Here is a 19,251-nt window from a genome sequence, read left to right on the forward strand (position 1 = left end):
GTGGTACGCCTACCACGTGATGTAAGGAAATGGGATCGTGTTGCACGCCTGCAATGAGAGGAAATTGAAATAAGTGAAAGTGGGTTGTTTTCCTTTATTCTGTGTTAGAAGAAATCAGATGTAGTTTCTTCTGTTAATCCTGATATTCTGTTTTATCTGCTTCCCCATAAGCATGTTTCCCCTTCCCAGCTTTAATTGCTTACTTTCCGCTATTATTTTGTTGTAGTTGTATATATATATATATATATATCTGCACAGGTTTATCTGGTAGTCTGGTCTAGCCTCGTCACTACTTCGCCGGGGTTAGGCTAGGCACTTACCAGCACATGGGGTCGGTTGTGCTGATGCTACACTCTGTGCATCTTTCTGCACAGATCACAGTACCGGAGCAGCAACTTTTGGACAGCAGTAGAAGCATTCGGGAGCTGACTTCAGTCCAGGGACATTCGAGGTAGCCTTGCTGACGTCTGCAAGCCCGAAGTCCCTTTCTATTTTATTCAGTTTGTTATCATTTGTACCGAAGCAAACAGTTTTATGTTTCGTTCGAACCTTGTATTTAGACGTTCGTGAGTATTGCGACACCAGTCTTGGGTAGAGGATTTTGTTAAACTTCCGTATTTCTTTCAGTTAAATATATTTGAGACTTCCGTTTTATTATTAATGCTTTATTGCTTTCTAATATTGACGATGTTCACTATAAGAGGTAATTGATAATTGGCTTGCCTAGCTCCTATTAGTAGGCGCCATCACGACTCCCGATGGTGGGAAATCCGGGTCGTGACAGTTAATCACTCTAATTGGTTAATAGGATGGATCTTGATATTGTTGAGTATTGATACACACCCTCGTCTGGTTCTATTGTCACATGAGTCGCCCATGCAGTTATTGTTTGTAGCGAAGGCTCAGGATACCAAGTGTTTAGGGTTCACAAATTGGAACCCGTGAATTATGAATATTTTGAGGTTCGGTGCCTCATGGTGATTATTGGATAAAACCTGATGTGAAAGCGGTTGTTTTCATCTAGTTGATACTTGTCCTTGTTTTAGTTATGTTCTCCAGGTTTAGACTGTGCCTAGCTTAACCTACTGTGTTGTTACTTGTTGTGTTCCGCTGCTAATTGTTGTTTCTATTTCTTATTGCATGTACCATATTATCGTTGTCATTATGTGTAGCTTTATAGAGATATCATATTCCTGTTAGTCTACTTGTTCAGGTTATTTAGTTCAGTAGGTGTCTTGACTGTCCCTCGTCACTACTCCACCGAGGTTAGTCTTGATACTTGCTGGGTATCGCTCATTCTCAGAAATAACATTCATATGCCACAAAAGATGCACCATAAGCTTACCCGTAGTGTACTACTCCACTAAGCGAGCTCATTCAATCTAGGATCAATTAGGACTTTATTTGGTTTGTAATGTAGGCTACGGGACGGGTAGGATATATTTAGATATAGGAGTGACTACACCTCCCTAAGCACTTTAATACATACATTTTAACATTTAAACCCCATACTTATGTCAAACCAAAATTTCACCTTCACATCAATGTAAATTATCCCATTCTTCTTTAAGCACACTTACGTCAAGAGCCACCACTTATCAAGGAATTTTTTTTTCACAACAATCCAACTATATTTTTTTTCAATTCAAGTGGCTCTTCCTTTTTCAAAACAGTGCACCTTTCTCCTTATTCAATTAGTTCCACTCAAAAGCCAAACCAACCACCCCACACTTTAACTTTTACAAAGTTCATAACAATTCAAGTGCTCATGAGAGGTGAAAAGGTTCAAATAGATGGTTAATTCAAACAAATGGGTAAGGCTTGTAATGTGATTGCCAAAGAAAAAGGATTAGAAGCTCAAAGGGGTTAACTACGATACATAACCATTAGGCGGGTAAAATATACATATCTGGCTCAACAAAGAAATGCCTATATCACTTCCTAGACTGAATAAAACTATTATTTCGCTTTGCAAACACACAAGGCAAGTTCTAGGCATCAAATGCAATGCACAGAATAACACCAAACCTCACACACACATGGCACATAACTCACCCAGGATTGGATTCATCAAGACACTCTAGTCAAAGCAGTTAAGCAAATTTAAAATCATACAATTTAAGGTACTTATACAAGAGTCAAAAACTGAGCCTAAGCGTCACAACCAAAGTACTCACTATTCTCAAGGCATAACCAAGTCAAGAGATATTGCTTTAATTCAAAACACAACACAATGGCTCCTACTCCCAAAAAAAAACTAACTACACCCGGTTCAAATGAAACCCTTGGAAAAGAACTGCGGCACAAAGAAAAATCAAGGGGGAATTATTACACTACCTACAAAGAAAATCTTTTTTTTTTCTTTAGACTTAAATCCCTCAAGAAAATTGTCTAATAGATCCATCGTCGGGAAAAGTCCAATCTTTTAAAAAAATATACTATTTAATTAAACTAATACAGCTAAAGTAGCATGAAAAGTCATCCAGACAATCTCATCACCCCACACTTAAAATTGTGCATTGTCCCCAATGCACACCATAACTAATAAAAGGGTAAAAGAGACTCCCTGGTAGGCCAAAGGCCGAAGCACTAACAACTCATGGGGTACTCAGACTTCTCCCAAGCTTGGTCCTTCGTGCGGGTACCTCACACTTAGTTCCAGCCATTTGGTTTGCTGTTGCATCCTTCCAATACCTTTGCTTTCCATTCTCCTAAAAAAATAAAAAATTGACACTACAAAAATAATACAATTAAAAAAAATAAAAAATAAATAAAAGAAAGCAATAAAGCTGGGTTTCCTCCCAACAAGCGCTTGATTTAACGTCGCGGCACGACGCGAATCACTTTTTGCCTCCACCTCGAGCTTATGAATTGAACCCCCAATTTGGCATCAAGTTTTCGGCTATGCTCCAGGGGTGGAGGAACAAATCTAACTGGCCCAAGCAACCATTGCACTATTCTATACTTCTTGGCTTTTAATTGAGGTATGTAGTCCTGTCTTTTTGGCAAGAAAAATTCCAGAATGTAGGCACCTTGTCCCTCATTCCTTGACTTCTCAATCGGCTCGAATGACTCTATTTCCATACCGTCATCCAAGCACAATGTAGAAAAATGTTTGGAGTGGGGACCAATGCGCTCAAACACATGAACTTCAGGACTTTCAACATCCTCAACATCAATGATACTAGAGTCAACAAAATTTGTATCCTCAATGTCCTTGGCTGACTCTAGTCTCACTTCTTCAACATTGACATCTTCAAATTCGAGTTGGCTAGGTTGTTGATGTTGTACTCTGACCTCCCCAATTAACACCTCAAATTCATGCTCTTCTTGGCTACTATCCTCAATATTGGCTTGTTGAGCATTAAAAGCTCCAACCACTTGACTCAATTGAACCTCCAACTTGCGAATAGTTGCCTCTTGCCTTTCTATGTGCAATTGTTTCTCATTGTTTTGTTCCAGAAGGCACTTTAGCATATACTTGATCTCCTTCAGGTCCGCATTCCCAGGTTCTTTGTTCCTATTAACTTCACAAGAAAAGGTAGAACCATCATAGTAAGGGGTTGGGGGAAAATAAGAAATATAAGCACAACCATGAAGGTGACCATTTTTACCACCACACACATCACACACATTCCACAAATAAGATTGAGTTGGTGCACATAACTCGCTCTCAGGAACGTTTTGAAAATTTTGCCACGGGTGGTTTCCTTTATAATATGCATGGAGATCAATAGTAGAATTATCTACACCTAAATTCCCATAATTCCAAGATGCCATGTTTCTCAAATCGATAGTTATAAAAAAAATACAAAAAAAAAAAGTTCAAACTTGAACCCTAGCAGTATATACAACTACAACTACACCGTTAGTTCCCCGGCAACGGCGCCAAAATTTGATCAAGCCCAACTCTAGTCCTAAAAAGGATAAGCGGTCGCTGCAAATATAATCCGGTCTAAAAGTCCGTAGTCGAATCCCACAGAGAACTAAGATTTAGTTGTATCTGTTTAATATCACCAAGAAGACAAGATTGAAAATAAATAAACAGCTGAAAACTAACTATGCTTGAATTGTAAACAATTAGAATAAAGGTCTAAGGTAATGGTTTCCCCCGTTGTTGATTTCCTTGGTTGTATGTTTCTTATAGCATTGACTTAGTTGCCTCTATCAATCATGAACTCTCCAGCTATCATAAATCTCTCTCAAGCAATTATGATAATTTACTAGACGCACTCTCTCAAGCTACGCTAGCTAGATTCGCATTACAGTTCACTTAGATCGCACCCGAGGTATCGTTATCTCTAATCCAACCTCTAAACCCTCGGTTATGACTCTCGCCTATACTCCGGGAGTGATGTTGTTCAAAAAACTACCTAAATATGCACTCTCTCTCAAGCAGATACATAATAAATAGGAACGGCTAATTGAGGATCCTTTCAATTAACCACAATCAAAATATAGTTGAACAAATAGAGATTAAACTAATTCAAATCTATATTACTTATAACAACCAATTCATCCCCAACGGGTTTCACCAAAACCTTAGATTAGAAAAGTTAGCTACTCATGAAAATAACAAAAATCACAAGAGAATTCATATTCAAAGGTAAAAGAACAAAGAAGAAGATTAAAGATTGATGCCCAATGATCCTCCTTGCCCCTTGCCCTTTCTTAGGTCTAATTTGTGTCCAAAATATGTCTCCTCTCTTCAAAATAGGTTTAGGACCCCTTTTATACAAGTTGGAATAGTGTAGGGCCGAAATAACCTTGTCCTGGATGAAATAGGACTTCTTTTTGACGCCTGGAGCGGCGCGGCCGCGGCCAAAACGCGGTAGGACCGCGGCCAAACAAGCTCTCTGATTTTCTGCTGCGGTCAGTTCCGCGGTCGCGGTTTCTACCGCGTTTTTCACCCTGTTCCGTTTGGAATTTGGAAAAATGTAAAACATGAAAGTTATAGCTCTTTGAGTTAGCTTTCCAACCATATATTGTGGAGCCCAAATGGAGTTCTACGCAAAATGTTATGTCTATTTTACTAGACAGTGCGCAATATGCCTCCTCGAGTCTTCGTTTTGTTGTTTTATCATCCGTTGATCCCCGAATACGATCCCGGCTTAATTCCTTGGGCTTTTACTCAGACTTCAAATTTTCAAATCACTTGAATTCATTCCATAATATCTATATAGCTCGGAATCACACCTACAAGGCATAAAACACACAATTAGTGCAAAACACTAGCGATTAAAGCTCAAACTCAATTAAAGTGCAGTAAACTCGAGTGTAATAAGCGACTAAAATACGTAATTATAGCCTATCATCACACCTATATACCATACTAAAAGCTATCATTGTAGGCAAATTGTTATAGATATATTACTAACCATACAATCTATCCTTAAACTCAAAATGCAAGCTCTCAACATATCCTTCAAGATCTGTATAGTATGTTCAGACTGTTTGTTTATCTGTTGATAAAATGCGGTACTAAGATCTACTCGTGTAACCAATGCTTCTTGGAAAGATTTTCAAAATCGTGCAGTAAATTGTAAGCTTCTATCAGAAATGATAGACAATAGACCCGTAGAGTTTGATAATTTTTCATTCATGTATCTTTGTGCATAATCATTCTCAGCATAAGAAGTTTTGACCAACAAAATGTGTGTCTATTATATAAGCCAATTTGTAATTCCCACCTATAATTATAACCTCTAATTATTTCAGGTATTTTTTTTGCCATAAACTCACTTTGATTTTATTTCATTTTCACTTTGGAATCTCAAGCTATTGTAGTAGGCACGTGAGTTACAGATGTTGACATGCTAACAAGTCAAACAGTTAGAAATAAAGTTAAAGAAATCTTCTTTACTTCTTTTCCCATAAATACAATTTTTTCCTAGTCATAGTACACCTTATTAGACCCCGATTGTACAGTGAATCTAGAGTTGCAAGCACCTCAAGAATGACTCGTCTTAACTCATCTACATTTGGTATACATAACTGGTTACCTAGTCGAATAATATAATTTCTATAATAGTCATATCCTTGCTTTTACCAGCTAGGACCTCATTTTCATGTTTGCATAATCGCTCATCTTTATATTGAATGGCCTTTGTGCATTTTACCAATGAAGACTTTGCTTGAACACAAGCCAACAATAGCTTTGAACTTTTTTGTACTATTTAGTCTGTGCAATATTCTTGATCAAAAGTCTCTTTACAGCAGGTGTATGTGGCAAACTACCCCACAAATTTTGTACTTAATGTATTAGCCACAACAATGTCCTTTCTGGGATGATATAGAATAGTCTAATCATAGTTCTTAAATTGTTTTATCCATTTACGTTGCTAAAGATTCAGATGTCTTTGCTGGAATGCGTACTTCAGACTCTTGTGGTCTATATAAATCTCACAAGTTTCATCATACAATTAGTGTCTCCACATCTTCAAAGCAAATACATTCTGGTCATCTCCAAATAATAAGTGGGATAGTTCTGCTTGTGCTTCTTTAGTTGTGTTGAATCGTAAGTTATCACATGATCATTCTACATGAAAAAAATATCTTACCCCAACATCAAAGCATTATATAATACTGTGAATACTCTAGAGCATAGTGGTAAGGCTAATACTGACGAGGTTATTAAATATGTTTTTGGTTTCAGAAAGTTAAGCTCATATTCCTCCGTCCGCAGAACTTTGCATTTTTCTAGGTTAAATTGATTAATGGCGCTGCCATTGTGGAAGGAAAAAAAATATTCTGTAGAAATTGTTTGCCCTAATGTATAACACCGTTTTCAGGTAATCCTCGTGTTCCTCCTGGATACGAGGTAATATCATCAATAATTACTATGACAAATCTATCCAAAAACATAAACACCAACAATGCGAGTATCGGCAAGTCCAAAAGGCATCCCAAGGAACTCATAATAGCGTACCGAATTTGAATATTGCCTTAGGAATATATTCTTTTCTGATTTGAGCAACTGATGACATGTCATATATATATAAGGCAATAGGCACTTATTATGTAGTGTTGTCTTATTCATCAGCTTTAAGTCGTTGCAGACTCTTAGAGATCTTCCTTTCTTTTTCACAAAAATATCAGTGCACCCCAAGGTGATACGCTCGATTTGATAAAATCCTTGTCAGTAGGTCATGTAACTTTTTATTTAGTTCTCTTTGCTTCACTAGTTCGATATAATATGGGAGTATCGATATAAGTTGTGTCTAGTGCCAAGTCAACAAAAATTTATTTCTCGTACTCGAGTTAGTACTAGTAAACCCTTAGAAATACATCAAAGAATTCTCCCATTATTAGTACTTTTATTTTTCAAACTAAGTTTCACATCTCTTAGATCCTTTTATAGAAGTTACAAGACCCTAACCACTCTTATTCAATAATCGTAAAGCCTCGACTATCATTGGGATATAATTATTTCTGTTTATTTTTAATTTTTACAATTAGTTTTACTATATATGTCAATCTAACTACCTTTGCATGGTAATAAAAGGTAATGTGGTAAGATGATAACCAATCATACCTCTAAGCACGTCAAAATCCACAAGGTCAAGTACAATTTGGCTAGATAGGGTATCCTCTCTCTCAACTTGAATCTGATAAACCTAATACAAAGTTTCAACTATACGAGATTCTTCCATAAAAGTAACAATTATTAATAGAACTCATAATATCTCAAGATGTTATTTATCTAACTCTTCGTCCCATATAAGAAAAATAAATTCATAAGCGAGATTTCCTAGTCTCTACCTTCTTAAATGAATTCTTAGTTGTATGACAATCACATCCGGTTCTTAAAAAAAAATCTAGCAAGTTCAACTTCCACATAATAGGTTAGAGTCTTTGTATGCGAGAGTATTGCCTTGTTTAAACGGTTAACCAACTATTAGACAAGCCTCTAAACCTAAGGCATCACGTACCTAACCAACTGATAAAGTCTGGTGTCACATGTCAATACATCCATCGTCTGAATTAATTTCTTTAGTACCTATCAGGTTTGCGCTTTCGGCTATCGAGAAGGAAATAAATTATTATAAGTTTACTATACTTATTTCTAAGTCATTAGTGTCACTCCTAACAGCGTCCCTAACAGTATGGTTCCGTTCTATATATTCTTCATATACTCCAGTCGATAAGTTTCTAGATCAATAGGCCTCTCGTTCGAACATTATAGAGCTCATAATGCTTTAAGTATTTTGTCAAGAACCTCTGAGGATCCTCGACATTAACAGAAAATGGTAAACTTAGTGTCTTCAATTTTTGGAACTCTATTATAGAAACATCTTGGTTTCCGACTTAGTCTAAATGCAGGCATCTAAAGCCCTTTGTTGTTGCCCATTCTTCTCTTGTCTATCCAATATGTTCATCGAGACCTCAATTTACCTTGCATGGAGGTAAGTACTTTTGTAATGGCACTCTCATGGTGCTATAGTGGTGAACTCGTACTAATTTCAAGAATAGACTCTATTATACATCTTAGCGGTAAGACTCTCATTGTGGAAAAACATGCCTTTTATTGGCCTTGTATACTACTTCTGTCACTTTTCGTCGTCAGGAGACGGTTGCCTATCTAGTGGCAACATTTGATGTCTTTGAACCTTCAGCCAAATTCTATAATTGGGTGATTGATCTGAGTAATACAGGAAAAGGATAACGATGACAGATTCAGTTATTTGACCCTAATCGTCACGCATGTACGGAGGAATAAGAAAGAAAGATGAGACACATCCTATCACACCCTCACAGAATCACGATTATGGGAATGACCGGCTACATAACCATAATTGATATTCTACTATCGACGTGTGCTCCGTTAGTCATAGGAATAACCTGGCTCTGATACCAACTTTGTCACGATCCAATTTAGGATCATGCCGGCGCTTAGAAGCAAGTTCCCCGAAGTAAGCCTCATCGATATTTTACAGAAAATCGGACAGAGTTTCCTCTATTTTAGGACTATCCAAAAAATTTCCTATCTCATAAACAAATAACAACCAATCAATATTTACCTAAATCAATCACAATCTTCATCAACTAACCAAAAACGAGTTTTCACCAGCATTACCAACCTTATCAACATAATAATACTAAACCCATCTAAAAAATATGGAAAAAAGTGCAATGCTAGCAACTAGTCCAATATAACAAATGAATACTCATGGCGCTAATAAAAATGACTATGGAGCAACTTTAAGAGTTCATAAGGAAAGACGATAACGAATAAATAAACTCTCCGCCCACACGAACAAGTGCGGGGCTTGCCAGGAACTATAAACTTGTATACTCTAATTAATGAAATCCTCGCTCGCGTCAACTGCTGTCTCTGTAAAAAAAATAGCGGGGATTGAGTCGCTAGCTCAGTGAGTAATAACACTTAACCACAACCGTTTTAATTGGGGACAAGTCAGAAAACATACTAGTATATTATACAAAAAATATCATAAGAACGCCCTTTCAGAAACAATAAATAATAATAAGTCTCATCATGTGTTTCCTGTAACAGAAATCAATTTAACAATTCGGTAATAAACTCGGTAAGCAATGTCTCATAGCAAATCTTTATGTTTGGGAGGTTTTCAAGAAAGGGTCATGTAATCTGTATCACTGTGTGCACCCCTTCGTAAAATGAGTCAAATATAACTGTAGGTCCCTACTCGAGGGAAAAACTGTAACTGTATGCTAGTTCTACCTTCCTACTAGCGAGGGCTATAACTATAATTAGTAATCTGTAATACATGGTGCACCAAGTCTAACGAACCCGCCGTTAGCTACGGGATCCTTCAAAGTGTCCTCCCATTTATACTTGTCTTTGTAATCAGTAAATACTCGTAAGAAAATATTTTAAAACAATATAGGGCGTTTCAGCTCTTATCAAATCATGTAATTACATTTCGGTAATGGTATCATATCTCAAGTAACAATAAGACATGTCTAGTAACAATGAGAACATTTTAAATAACTGTAACATCTCAAGTAAACTGTTCAATACCATATCAAGTAAAGGACTTGTCCCACATGCAATTTTAAACATTCGGTAACAAATACTATTTTCAAAATCATGCATAAACCATGTAGGTTACGAAAATACAAGTTGCGGTAAGATTACTACTCACAGTACTCGTGCAAGAATATCAAACGCGTCACCTCGAGCACTTCGTTCCATTTCTTTAACTACCTACTTGTAACAAAATCAATCTATGTATTAACTTCGTGAATTACCAACATAATTGGTCCATCCCTGTCACCTTTAATTAATTTCCCTGTTTTCATTCCTCTGAAATATGCCCATTGATTCTCTGCTAAGCAACTTGTAGTACTTAAGTGGATAGAAACTATAGTCCTCTGACTATTCTTATATTTTTATTTGAATCTTTTTCTCATGCAATACTTTACAAGTATGCTAATATGCACATTAGAGTTCTTGGTATAAACTAATAGAATATATTCTTTTTTCAATTTCACGGGGGATCCATGATTGTGCTAAATAAAAAGAACACCTGAAGTTTCTTGATTCTTTCCATTACTGTGAAACACCAAACCAAATCTTCATATATTACTTTATCTCAAATTTGATAAGGATCAATATATATACGCATTTAACTAAAATAATACAACTACACTATTTTTTTTACATGTGATTCTTTTCTAAACGATGAGCCAAAACCAGAAAAAGACATAAATTTTTCATATATCTCTCATAACTATTTAATCTTTAATTAGTTTTTCTATGGCTTAATAAGATTGTATAGACAAAAAAGCAATTCAAACAAAATTGTAGAAAGGAAGTGAACCTTTTAACCAGAGAAGAGGCTGCGCTAGAAGGATTATGAACAAGCACCAAGAGTTAAACCTTCTTCTTCTTCTATATTCTTGTAAAGTTTTTTTGTTTTATTAGGATTTCATCAAATCCCCTTTTCTCTATTTGCTGCTGCGTGACCCTTGCCCTTGTCCCGTTTCTTCTTTTTTCCTTTTTACTAGATTCTCATCTGGTGGGCTTCGGCCCTTTTAGTGCATCTCCCTTTTTTTTTTTTTAATTAGTTTGTGTTCCTTTTTTTTTTTTTGGCCAATTATTTAACTACCCTTATTTTTAAATATAAGGTATTACGTCTTGCCAGATTGGAAAACTTGCTTTGTTCACCAATTTTGTTGGGAGGGGCATAAATTTGGTACAATTTGTTCATCGAATTGTTATGTTTACTTCCAAATTTTTCGTAATTATAATTCAGCCTAAGTCATTTAATTACCTCCCATTTGGTCAAGGTTCCTCTTTATACATACAAAAAACTTACGAAGTCTTTATTCCCAAATAGTCTCTAGATATCTTGTGACAACTATCACAATATCACTTTAATTGAGGTCTAATTTATTTTCTCTTTGAGAGAAAGATTCTTATAAACTTAGAAAAGGGACTTTTTCGTATATATATACGAGATTTTAAATTTATTTATTTAAGATTTTCTATTTACAGAAAGTAACTAAAGTTTTTTATAAAATATATATAAATCCGATCAAAATCTATAATTTATCTACTACTTAAGTTTAATTTTTTTGTACAGAATCTGGTAAAACCTACAATTTACATATAATTTATATACAATTATGTTAGTCGTATATATTTTGCATGCCGTTTCTACACATAGTATACAAAATATATACAATTTATTTATATCTTATTCTTCGAGTTTCAATCTGAAATTTTGAAAAAAAATACCTCGAGTCTTCACCAAATTCTCTCAAAATCAGATATAAACTCTAAAGGTTATTCCCAATCATTTGGAACAACACCTAATCCGAATAAATAACAATTTCGCAAAATTTGACTTTTTAATTTAATGCTTCTAAGCTATCTAATGGTTGTCTTGTATACATGCCTAATATTTCTGAGCAAACTAAAAATTTTATGAGCAAATATTAAGAGTCCGTTTGGACATAAGAAATTTTTTCCTTTTTTCCAACTTTTTTTTTTTTACTTTTTTTCGAAACCAACGTTTGTTCATAAAATTTTTAATTTTCACTTGAAGATGCATTTTGGAAATTTTCGAAAATTTGAAAAACTCCAAAAAGCTGTTTTTCAAAATTCGCTCAAATCACTCACAAAACTTCAAAAACAACCCAAAATTATATTCATGTCCAAACACAACTCTAAATTTTAAATACTATTTTAACTTGAAAACTTCTTTTCCCCTATTTTGGAATTTTACAATTCTTATGTCCAAGCACCCACTAAATCGGAGACTTATAGCCTGTTTGGCCAAGCTTCTTTTTGGCCAAAAGTGCTTTTTTTTTTGCCAAAAGCACTTTTGGCCAAAAATTGAGGTGTTTGGCCAAGCTTTTGGAAGTAAAAAAAGTACTTTTGAGGAGAAGCAGAAGCAGTTTTGGAGAAGCAGAAAAAAGTAGCTTCTCTCCAAAAGCACTTTTTTGAGAAGCACTTTTGAGAAAAATACACTTAGAACCAGTCTTTTAAAGCTTGGCCAAACACTAATTGCTGCTCAGAAGTGCTTTTCAAACTAATTAGCCAAACACAAACTGCTTCTCACCAAAAGTACTTTTAAGAAAAACACTTTTAAAAAAAAGCACTTCTCAAAATAAGCTGATTTTTGCAGCTTGGCCAAACTGCCTATTAAGTTATCCGAAAAGAATAATTTTTCCAAGACTCCATCCATAACTTCTAAAAATAGACACAAAATTTAAACTGTAGCCTAAAGTAGACCATTTCCATAAATCAACGCTAATAACGAAAGCAACGTGTCTAACTCTCTTTCCCTTTCTGGAGCTAAGTCCAGTTCCTTCAACCACTCATGCCAGGTGTCAAAGCTCCGAGTCCCTTCTCAGTTCTGAGTATGCTCCTGCTGCCAATTTCAGCCGAGTCAACCTTCCACTCTCTCTGACCTCAATCTCTCTCGTCTTCTTCTTCTTCTTCAATTCAAATTAGTACAACAGTCATCGCCATTAAAGTTGCTCAATTTCTCAATTGTTTCACTTTATGCAATTCCCCTCTTCTCCGTGCTACTCACCGAATGTCGACAGCATCTTCATCCAAAACCGACGACGCCGAAGCTCTACGCCGGCATCGTATTCTATCTAGCAAGCTGTATTTTGATGTGCCTCCTTCTAAGGTATATAACTTGAACTTGTTCGTTTTTAGTTCAATTTTTATTTAAAAATTTAAAGTAAGATTTTTACAGGAATCTCTCGGATTTTAGTTTTGTTGTTTTTCCTGATCAGGTTCCGTTGATATACTCGTCATCCTATGATATTTCTTTTCTCGGGATTGAGAAACTGTAAGTGCTGCAAATGTATGCTACATTCTAGGTGAAATTTGATTGAGCAAAAAAAAAAAAAAAAAAAGAGAATTGATTGCAGGATTAAATGGTGAAAGATATTGCCGCAATAAGTTTATTTTAATTCTTAAAATTTTTGATTGCTAAATTCCTTATGTCTCGGAAAGTTCTAGCAATGGTCAGGTCTAAGGTATGTAGTTCTGGATGAAAAAAAATGATGAAACTCTAGAAGTGCAATAGAAGTACTAAAGCTGGTTATCCTAGCTTTGTATTTTAAGATATAAGTTTAATGATACTGAGTTTGGAAGGAATTGGCATCTGTTCCTGGTAAATCATGACAATATGAAATAGGAAGTTATATATTATGGGAATGTGGTGGATATTGGAAGATGATAACTAACTTTTTCTATGTACATGACTGGAAGAAAATTTGAACGTTGTGAAAGGTTGAATGGAGTGTTGATAAATAAAGAAGATGAAATAATGTAAGTATAGTCCAATTCAATCTGAATGAACAACATCTCATTATTCATATATTTATTCTAGATACATTCCTCCGGCTACTTAAGTCCATTCCATTCAATACTAAACAAACAGATTAGGGGTTCTTTACTTTCTTATCGAAAAAAGAATAGCAATATTCATAAACAAACACCGGACTAACGTACGTATAACAACAATAACTAAGTTTTAATCCCAAATAGATTGTAACGACCCGGGCCCAACTGATGACATATTAACCACTCTAGCCTAACTTTTGGTGGCTCGTGATGTTGTTACCTTGAGCTTTAACTAAAAGGCACTTCAATAGTTGGATTCCTGATCCTACTTGGCCTCTTTAACTTTTTTCTCCTATTCCGATGTGGGATATGCGTAAGACAAGATTCAAAGTGAATTCCCTTCACCTCCCTCACCCTCCCCACCCCACCCACCCGCCCTCCCGCCAAAAAGAAAAGAAGAAAAATCCATAGGTTGTTACATTCACCCCTTATAGACTTAACGTCCTCGTTCATATTTGCCCCACCCTCGTACTAGGAGTGATATAGCTTGTGATACTACTTGTAACAACCTTGGCCTTGTTCCCTTTGGTCCAATATTTGGGGCCTAACAATTTTGGCCCATTGGGCTTTTACCCGAAGGACGTCCCGTGAGTTGAATTCCTTTTCTCGCCTTATATGGCCCATAACTTTTCCTCCCACTCCGATGTGGAATTTTTTCCCTTTCGAGTTTAACTATCGATTGGCCGTGGGATGCTACAATTGAAAGTTTGGATCATTTTCAATTTGTGCATTTCATCCTTGCACAGGGGCCTTGCCAATCTTCTCTATTTCGTTCCAATTTTATCGAATTTCCCGTTTGTCATGAAGGTCATGGATATAAAATGTAACTCATTGACAAAATGGCAGGGGCCTCATTTCTATACGTTTCATTTGCTGCACTTGAGGTGAAGTATTCTTGTTTCCTTAAGCCGAGGGTCTAGTGAAAACAACCTCATAGGGTAGGGATAAGGTCTCTGTACACATTACCCTCCCCAGACCCCACTTGTGAGATTATACTGGATTTGGTGTTGATGGTGTTGTTGTCTTGTTGAGGTGAAGTATCCTTGTTTGCAGAGCTGAATTTCTATTTGGTTAATTATTTTTTGAGGGTCATGTCTATTTATTTTCCTTTTAAAAAGATATATTTTTTTCTCTGAAAGAACTACTGGCTTAACTAGGTTTGAATTTAACTGGAGGCCTCATTCAAGCATTTAACTTCACAGGCATCCATTTGACGCTTCAAAATGGGGTCGAATCTGCCGGTTTCTCTCTAAGGACGGTATCGTGGATCAAAAGCATATAGTTGAGCCTGTGGAGGCAACAAAAGATGATCTGCTAGTGGTAGCAACTTCTACTGATAGCAACTTAGTTATCTGTTGAGTTATTATATCCATTTATGTTGTTTTCAAATGATTAGTTGAGTCAATTTGAAACATGCTCTTACACTTTATCTCCCTTACATTTATGTATTCTTCATGCTTGATGAATTTCTATCTCAAAAAAAAAAAAAAAATCAACTTGATGAACTGATATTTTCCAAGGAACACGGTGTCATTACTTTTGAATCTAAGTTGTCATCACCTCCATTCAGCTAAACCCAGATACCATTTTTATAGATGAGATTCTGATCCCATCCACCAGTTATTTGAGTTCAAAGATCTAAGTTTTGAGGATCGTTTGTCTGAATAATTACTTCAGAGACTGTAAATCTTTTAACTACCAATTTAAGGCATTGCCTATGTTTGAGTCCGTAAATACCAGGGTCAATTTGCAATTTCATTAAGGTGACATACAATACATCTAGTTCTTTTATTTTTTATTTTTTTATATACATGCAATATTGTTGTCAAAACAGGATATTGTTGCTCTTTATCTGATACTTAAGCCTTGTGCTGCAAATCTTTTTGTCAAGTATTGGGCTCCTCATTGATTATATAGGAGTTCTTGAATGTCGAGGTCTATTTGCAATCTCATTTAGGTGAATTACAGCACACTGAGTTCCAGTTTTTTTGCATGTACATAATTTACAAGTCACTTTAGGATACTCTTGGTCTTTTCTTCAATCTAGGTGCACAACTCTACTTACTTGTTTGCTGTAGTCAGTATGACTAGCATTCTTATGGACTGTCCTTGTACCTAAGCATTCCTATGGACTGTCCTTTTATCTGGCAATGTTGAGGGTTACTGATTAATGTTTTGTCATTTCTGGTTTAGGTGCATTCGGAATCATACTTGAAAAGTTTGAATAGCAGCTTGAATGTCTCCAAGATTGTTGAGGTAAGACTCAGAGCTGAAGTTTGCTGTTGTTGATCCATCTTACTACTATGATAAGCACAAGTAAACAGACGTGTGGTGTCATCACAGATTTTCCATGACATTGCTAGCTACCTGTTTTTTGAAAAGTTAGTTTTCTTGTTTTGATACTCTTGATCATCTCATGCCTAGACTTTTTAGGTCCCTCCTGTTGCGATGCTTCCCAATTGCCTTGTGCAACAGAAAGTGCTTCGCCCTTTCCGCAAGCAGGTAAAGTTACATTGACAGATCATTTTCTCTAGTTCTCTGGTTCATATTTTGTTGATAATTCTTTGTAGGTGGGAGGAACAATCTTGGCTGCAAAGCTTGCAAAAGAACGAGGATGGGCTATTAACGTTGGTGGTGGATTTCATCATTGTTCATCAGAGAGGGGAGGCGGTTTTTGTGTTTATGCTGATATATCTCTTTGTATACATTTTGCATATGTGCATTTAAATATCTCAAGGTACACCAAATGGTAATTCATGTGTAATGTGTAACTATGTACAGTTAAAGGTCATGGCATCTCAGTGAAATCATTTATGAACTTTTTTCTTGTACAGAGTCATGATAATCGACCTTGATGCACACCAAGGAAATGGCCATGAAATGGACTTCTCCGAGGACAGTATGTTTCTCGTCATTCGTCTTAAATTTCTGTGCCATTAAACAATTATTAATTGGTGATTGTTGGGTGCTGGCAGCAAGAGTCTTTATCCTTGATATGTACAATCCTGGAATTTATCCATTTGTGAGTTTCCATCTTGAACAATCTGCTGCATCTTGAGTGGGCTGTTACTTTCCTCTCCTTCCCTTGTTTCTCACATGCCCTGTGCCCCCGGCTTTGACCGAATTAATTCTGTCTTTTGATTTCTGATTCTCTTCTAATTGCGCTGATAGCATCAAAAGGTAGCAGTATTTGATGAGATCTGTTGCGAATCTATATAATATTTTTAGGATTTTGAAGCCAGGCGGTACATTGATCTAGGAGTCGAAGTTAAGGTTAGACAAATTTATAGAACACGTTATTTGTTTACTTGAACTACACCGACATCTGTGGCTTACTTAACTTTGGCAGAGTGGGACTGCAACAGATGAATACTTGACTAAGCTAGATCATGCGCTTGAGGTATGTAATTGAATTTCTTCTCACCACTTTCCACACAGCTTTTTCCCTTAATAGTATCTCATTATTGCAAGTTATACTTTTGCGACACTTTTTTGTGCCTATGTGCTGCTGACCTGTCAAAGCATGTCTGCCACATAGTGGTTACTGTTTAATTCTAAGTCGTCATGAGAGCTCTGCAGCTATTAATTTTATTGCCTGCTCTAAATAAGGAGTGGGAATATTTGTTTTTCGTGTATGTAGCTGTAAAAGATCAATGGATTTCCTCTGATGCTGATACAATAAAAGTGATGTAACATTGTAACTTTTCAACATTATTTGAATTCAAGTCCTCTATTCTGCGTTTAGTACTCGCAATATTTCTTTTGATTAATGGAGATATTTCTTCTGATCAGTGCAAAAGTTCCGTATGTTCATCTGTTAGATGGCTACAAGTAGGATCGCTGCAAATAGTTCACTAGTGAAGTTGCAGATTATGTCAACATTGTCACTAACATCTTTATTTTTTTGGTGATTTGATTGCGTGAGGACTGATTTTGCCTTGGTTATGACCATTGCTCCTGGCACAAATTCCAGAATTCATTCCTAGAAAAACCATGACGACTTTCTGTGAATTAATTCTGCAATATCTAGTGTTAATAAAATTACCTAGAACTATCTAGGAAGAAGGTTTGTGGAGAGTAGCTCCTCGTTGTGCTTTTTGGTTGAGATGGAGTAAAAGGAACACAGAAACTTTTGAAGAAATCGAAAATGCATTGTGAAGAGTTAAAAGCCCCCTTTTGTTCCTTCAATATTTTTGATGTAAGAAGGATACTCCCTGTTGTGTAGAGGCTAGAGGGATGAATATCTTTAGAGCTTTGCAACCGGACTTCTGTAAAGTGTTTACATCTTTGTTGTAATGAAATCATTTGGACTTAACAGAACTAATATGTCACTGTCTTCTGATTCTTCTATGCTTTCTTTATTTATTGGAAACATTACATATAAAAGATGTTTTTTTCTTTCTCAAGTATAAAAAAAAAGATATTTTTTCTTTCCCAGTGAGTTCTCCATTATTGTGTTGATTTACCCTTGTAATACATGAGTGATTGTTATCCTAATGGACTTCCAGGTTGCGGAGACGAAATTTGATCCTGATTTCATCGTCTATAATGCTGGCACTGATATTTTGGATGGGGATCCACTTGGCAGGTTGAAGGTAAGACCCACAAACTGGAAACAAACTATATATGGGTTGTATGTCTGACAGAAGATTGTGGCTCTTTCGTGACAAACCACACACAAGATGGAATTCTAGGTGTTTTAATTACTAGCTTATAAATTTTTTTAACATTCTTTATACAGCTAACTGGAAGAGTACTATAAAATTTGGGATGTAAGAAAGTAATCTTTTTCTTTTTTTAAGATCACATACATGTTTTTGGCTTGAAAGGTAGTGTGAAGATACGAAATATCCCAATTCTGTTCCAAGCATTAGACTCAATTTTATGTAACGTATATGCAGTAGACTTGTTACATTCGCTCCATCTAATTTTAACGTGATACTATTACTGGACATAACGTTAGTTTTTGTTTGACTTGTGTACAAGTGGTGAGAAAAATAGTTGAGTAATTGGTGAATATTAGCTTGGTGGAGGAGAAGTCATCACATTGATGTTTATATTTGATTAGTTAAATGATTTTAAATTTTAGTAAGTAAAATAATTAAATTGTGGTAACATTTTCGTAGATTAAAAAATGTGTCTTATGAAGTATGATTGATATTTGCTCCAGCCTCTGTATATAGACTCGGGCCTAAAGGATTTGTGTCTTTGAACTTGGCCAGAGAAAGGTAAAACATCAATCATGCTTCTCTCTTTGCTCAAATACTTCTAGTAGTCAAAATTAATGGGCATGCCTTGAATTTCTGGCAATACTAAAGATTTGGTTTGATTGAAGCACTTATAGTTTCAGTATGCATGTAACTACCAGGTTTATTACAAATAAAGCCGTAGCTCTTTCT

The 19,251-nt window shown here is 35.8% G+C and overlaps 1 protein-coding gene and 1 long non-coding RNA gene across 2 annotated transcripts in view; one reads left to right on the forward strand and one right to left on the reverse strand.

Moving 5' to 3' along the window:
- Window positions 1-9,133: 9,133 nt before the first annotated feature.
- LOC109209912 lies at window positions 9,134-10,985 on the reverse strand. Its single transcript, XR_002065459.1, has 2 exons — window positions 10,803-10,985; window positions 9,134-9,334 (listed from the first exon to the last, which is right to left on the reverse strand). It is a non-coding gene; the product is annotated as an uncharacterized LOC109209912 (long non-coding RNA).
- A 1,766-nt stretch (window positions 10,986-12,751) lies between these two features.
- Window positions 12,752-19,251, forward strand: part of LOC109209907 (histone deacetylase 2) — a 7,258-nt gene continuing 758 nt past the window's right edge. The window contains exons 1-11 of the mRNA XM_019373269.1: window positions 12,752-13,127; window positions 13,237-13,292; window positions 15,055-15,172; window positions 16,046-16,108; window positions 16,286-16,354; window positions 16,423-16,589; window positions 16,687-16,751; window positions 16,828-16,874; window positions 17,081-17,125; window positions 17,202-17,252; window positions 18,361-18,447. Coding sequence (XP_019228814.1) covers window positions 13,029-13,127; window positions 13,237-13,292; window positions 15,055-15,172; window positions 16,046-16,108; window positions 16,286-16,354; window positions 16,423-16,589; window positions 16,687-16,751; window positions 16,828-16,874; window positions 17,081-17,125; window positions 17,202-17,252; window positions 18,361-18,447 — 867 coding nt within the window. The 5' untranslated portion in view covers window positions 12,752-13,028. The remainder of the gene's footprint in view (window positions 13,128-13,236; window positions 13,293-15,054; window positions 15,173-16,045; window positions 16,109-16,285; window positions 16,355-16,422; window positions 16,590-16,686; window positions 16,752-16,827; window positions 16,875-17,080; window positions 17,126-17,201; window positions 17,253-18,360; window positions 18,448-19,251) is intronic.

The sequence above is a fragment of the Nicotiana attenuata genome, unplaced genomic scaffold (genome assembly GCF_001879085.1).
Source record: "Nicotiana attenuata strain UT unplaced genomic scaffold, NIATTr2, whole genome shotgun sequence".
NCBI lineage: Eukaryota > Viridiplantae > Streptophyta > Magnoliopsida > Solanales > Solanaceae > Nicotiana > Nicotiana attenuata.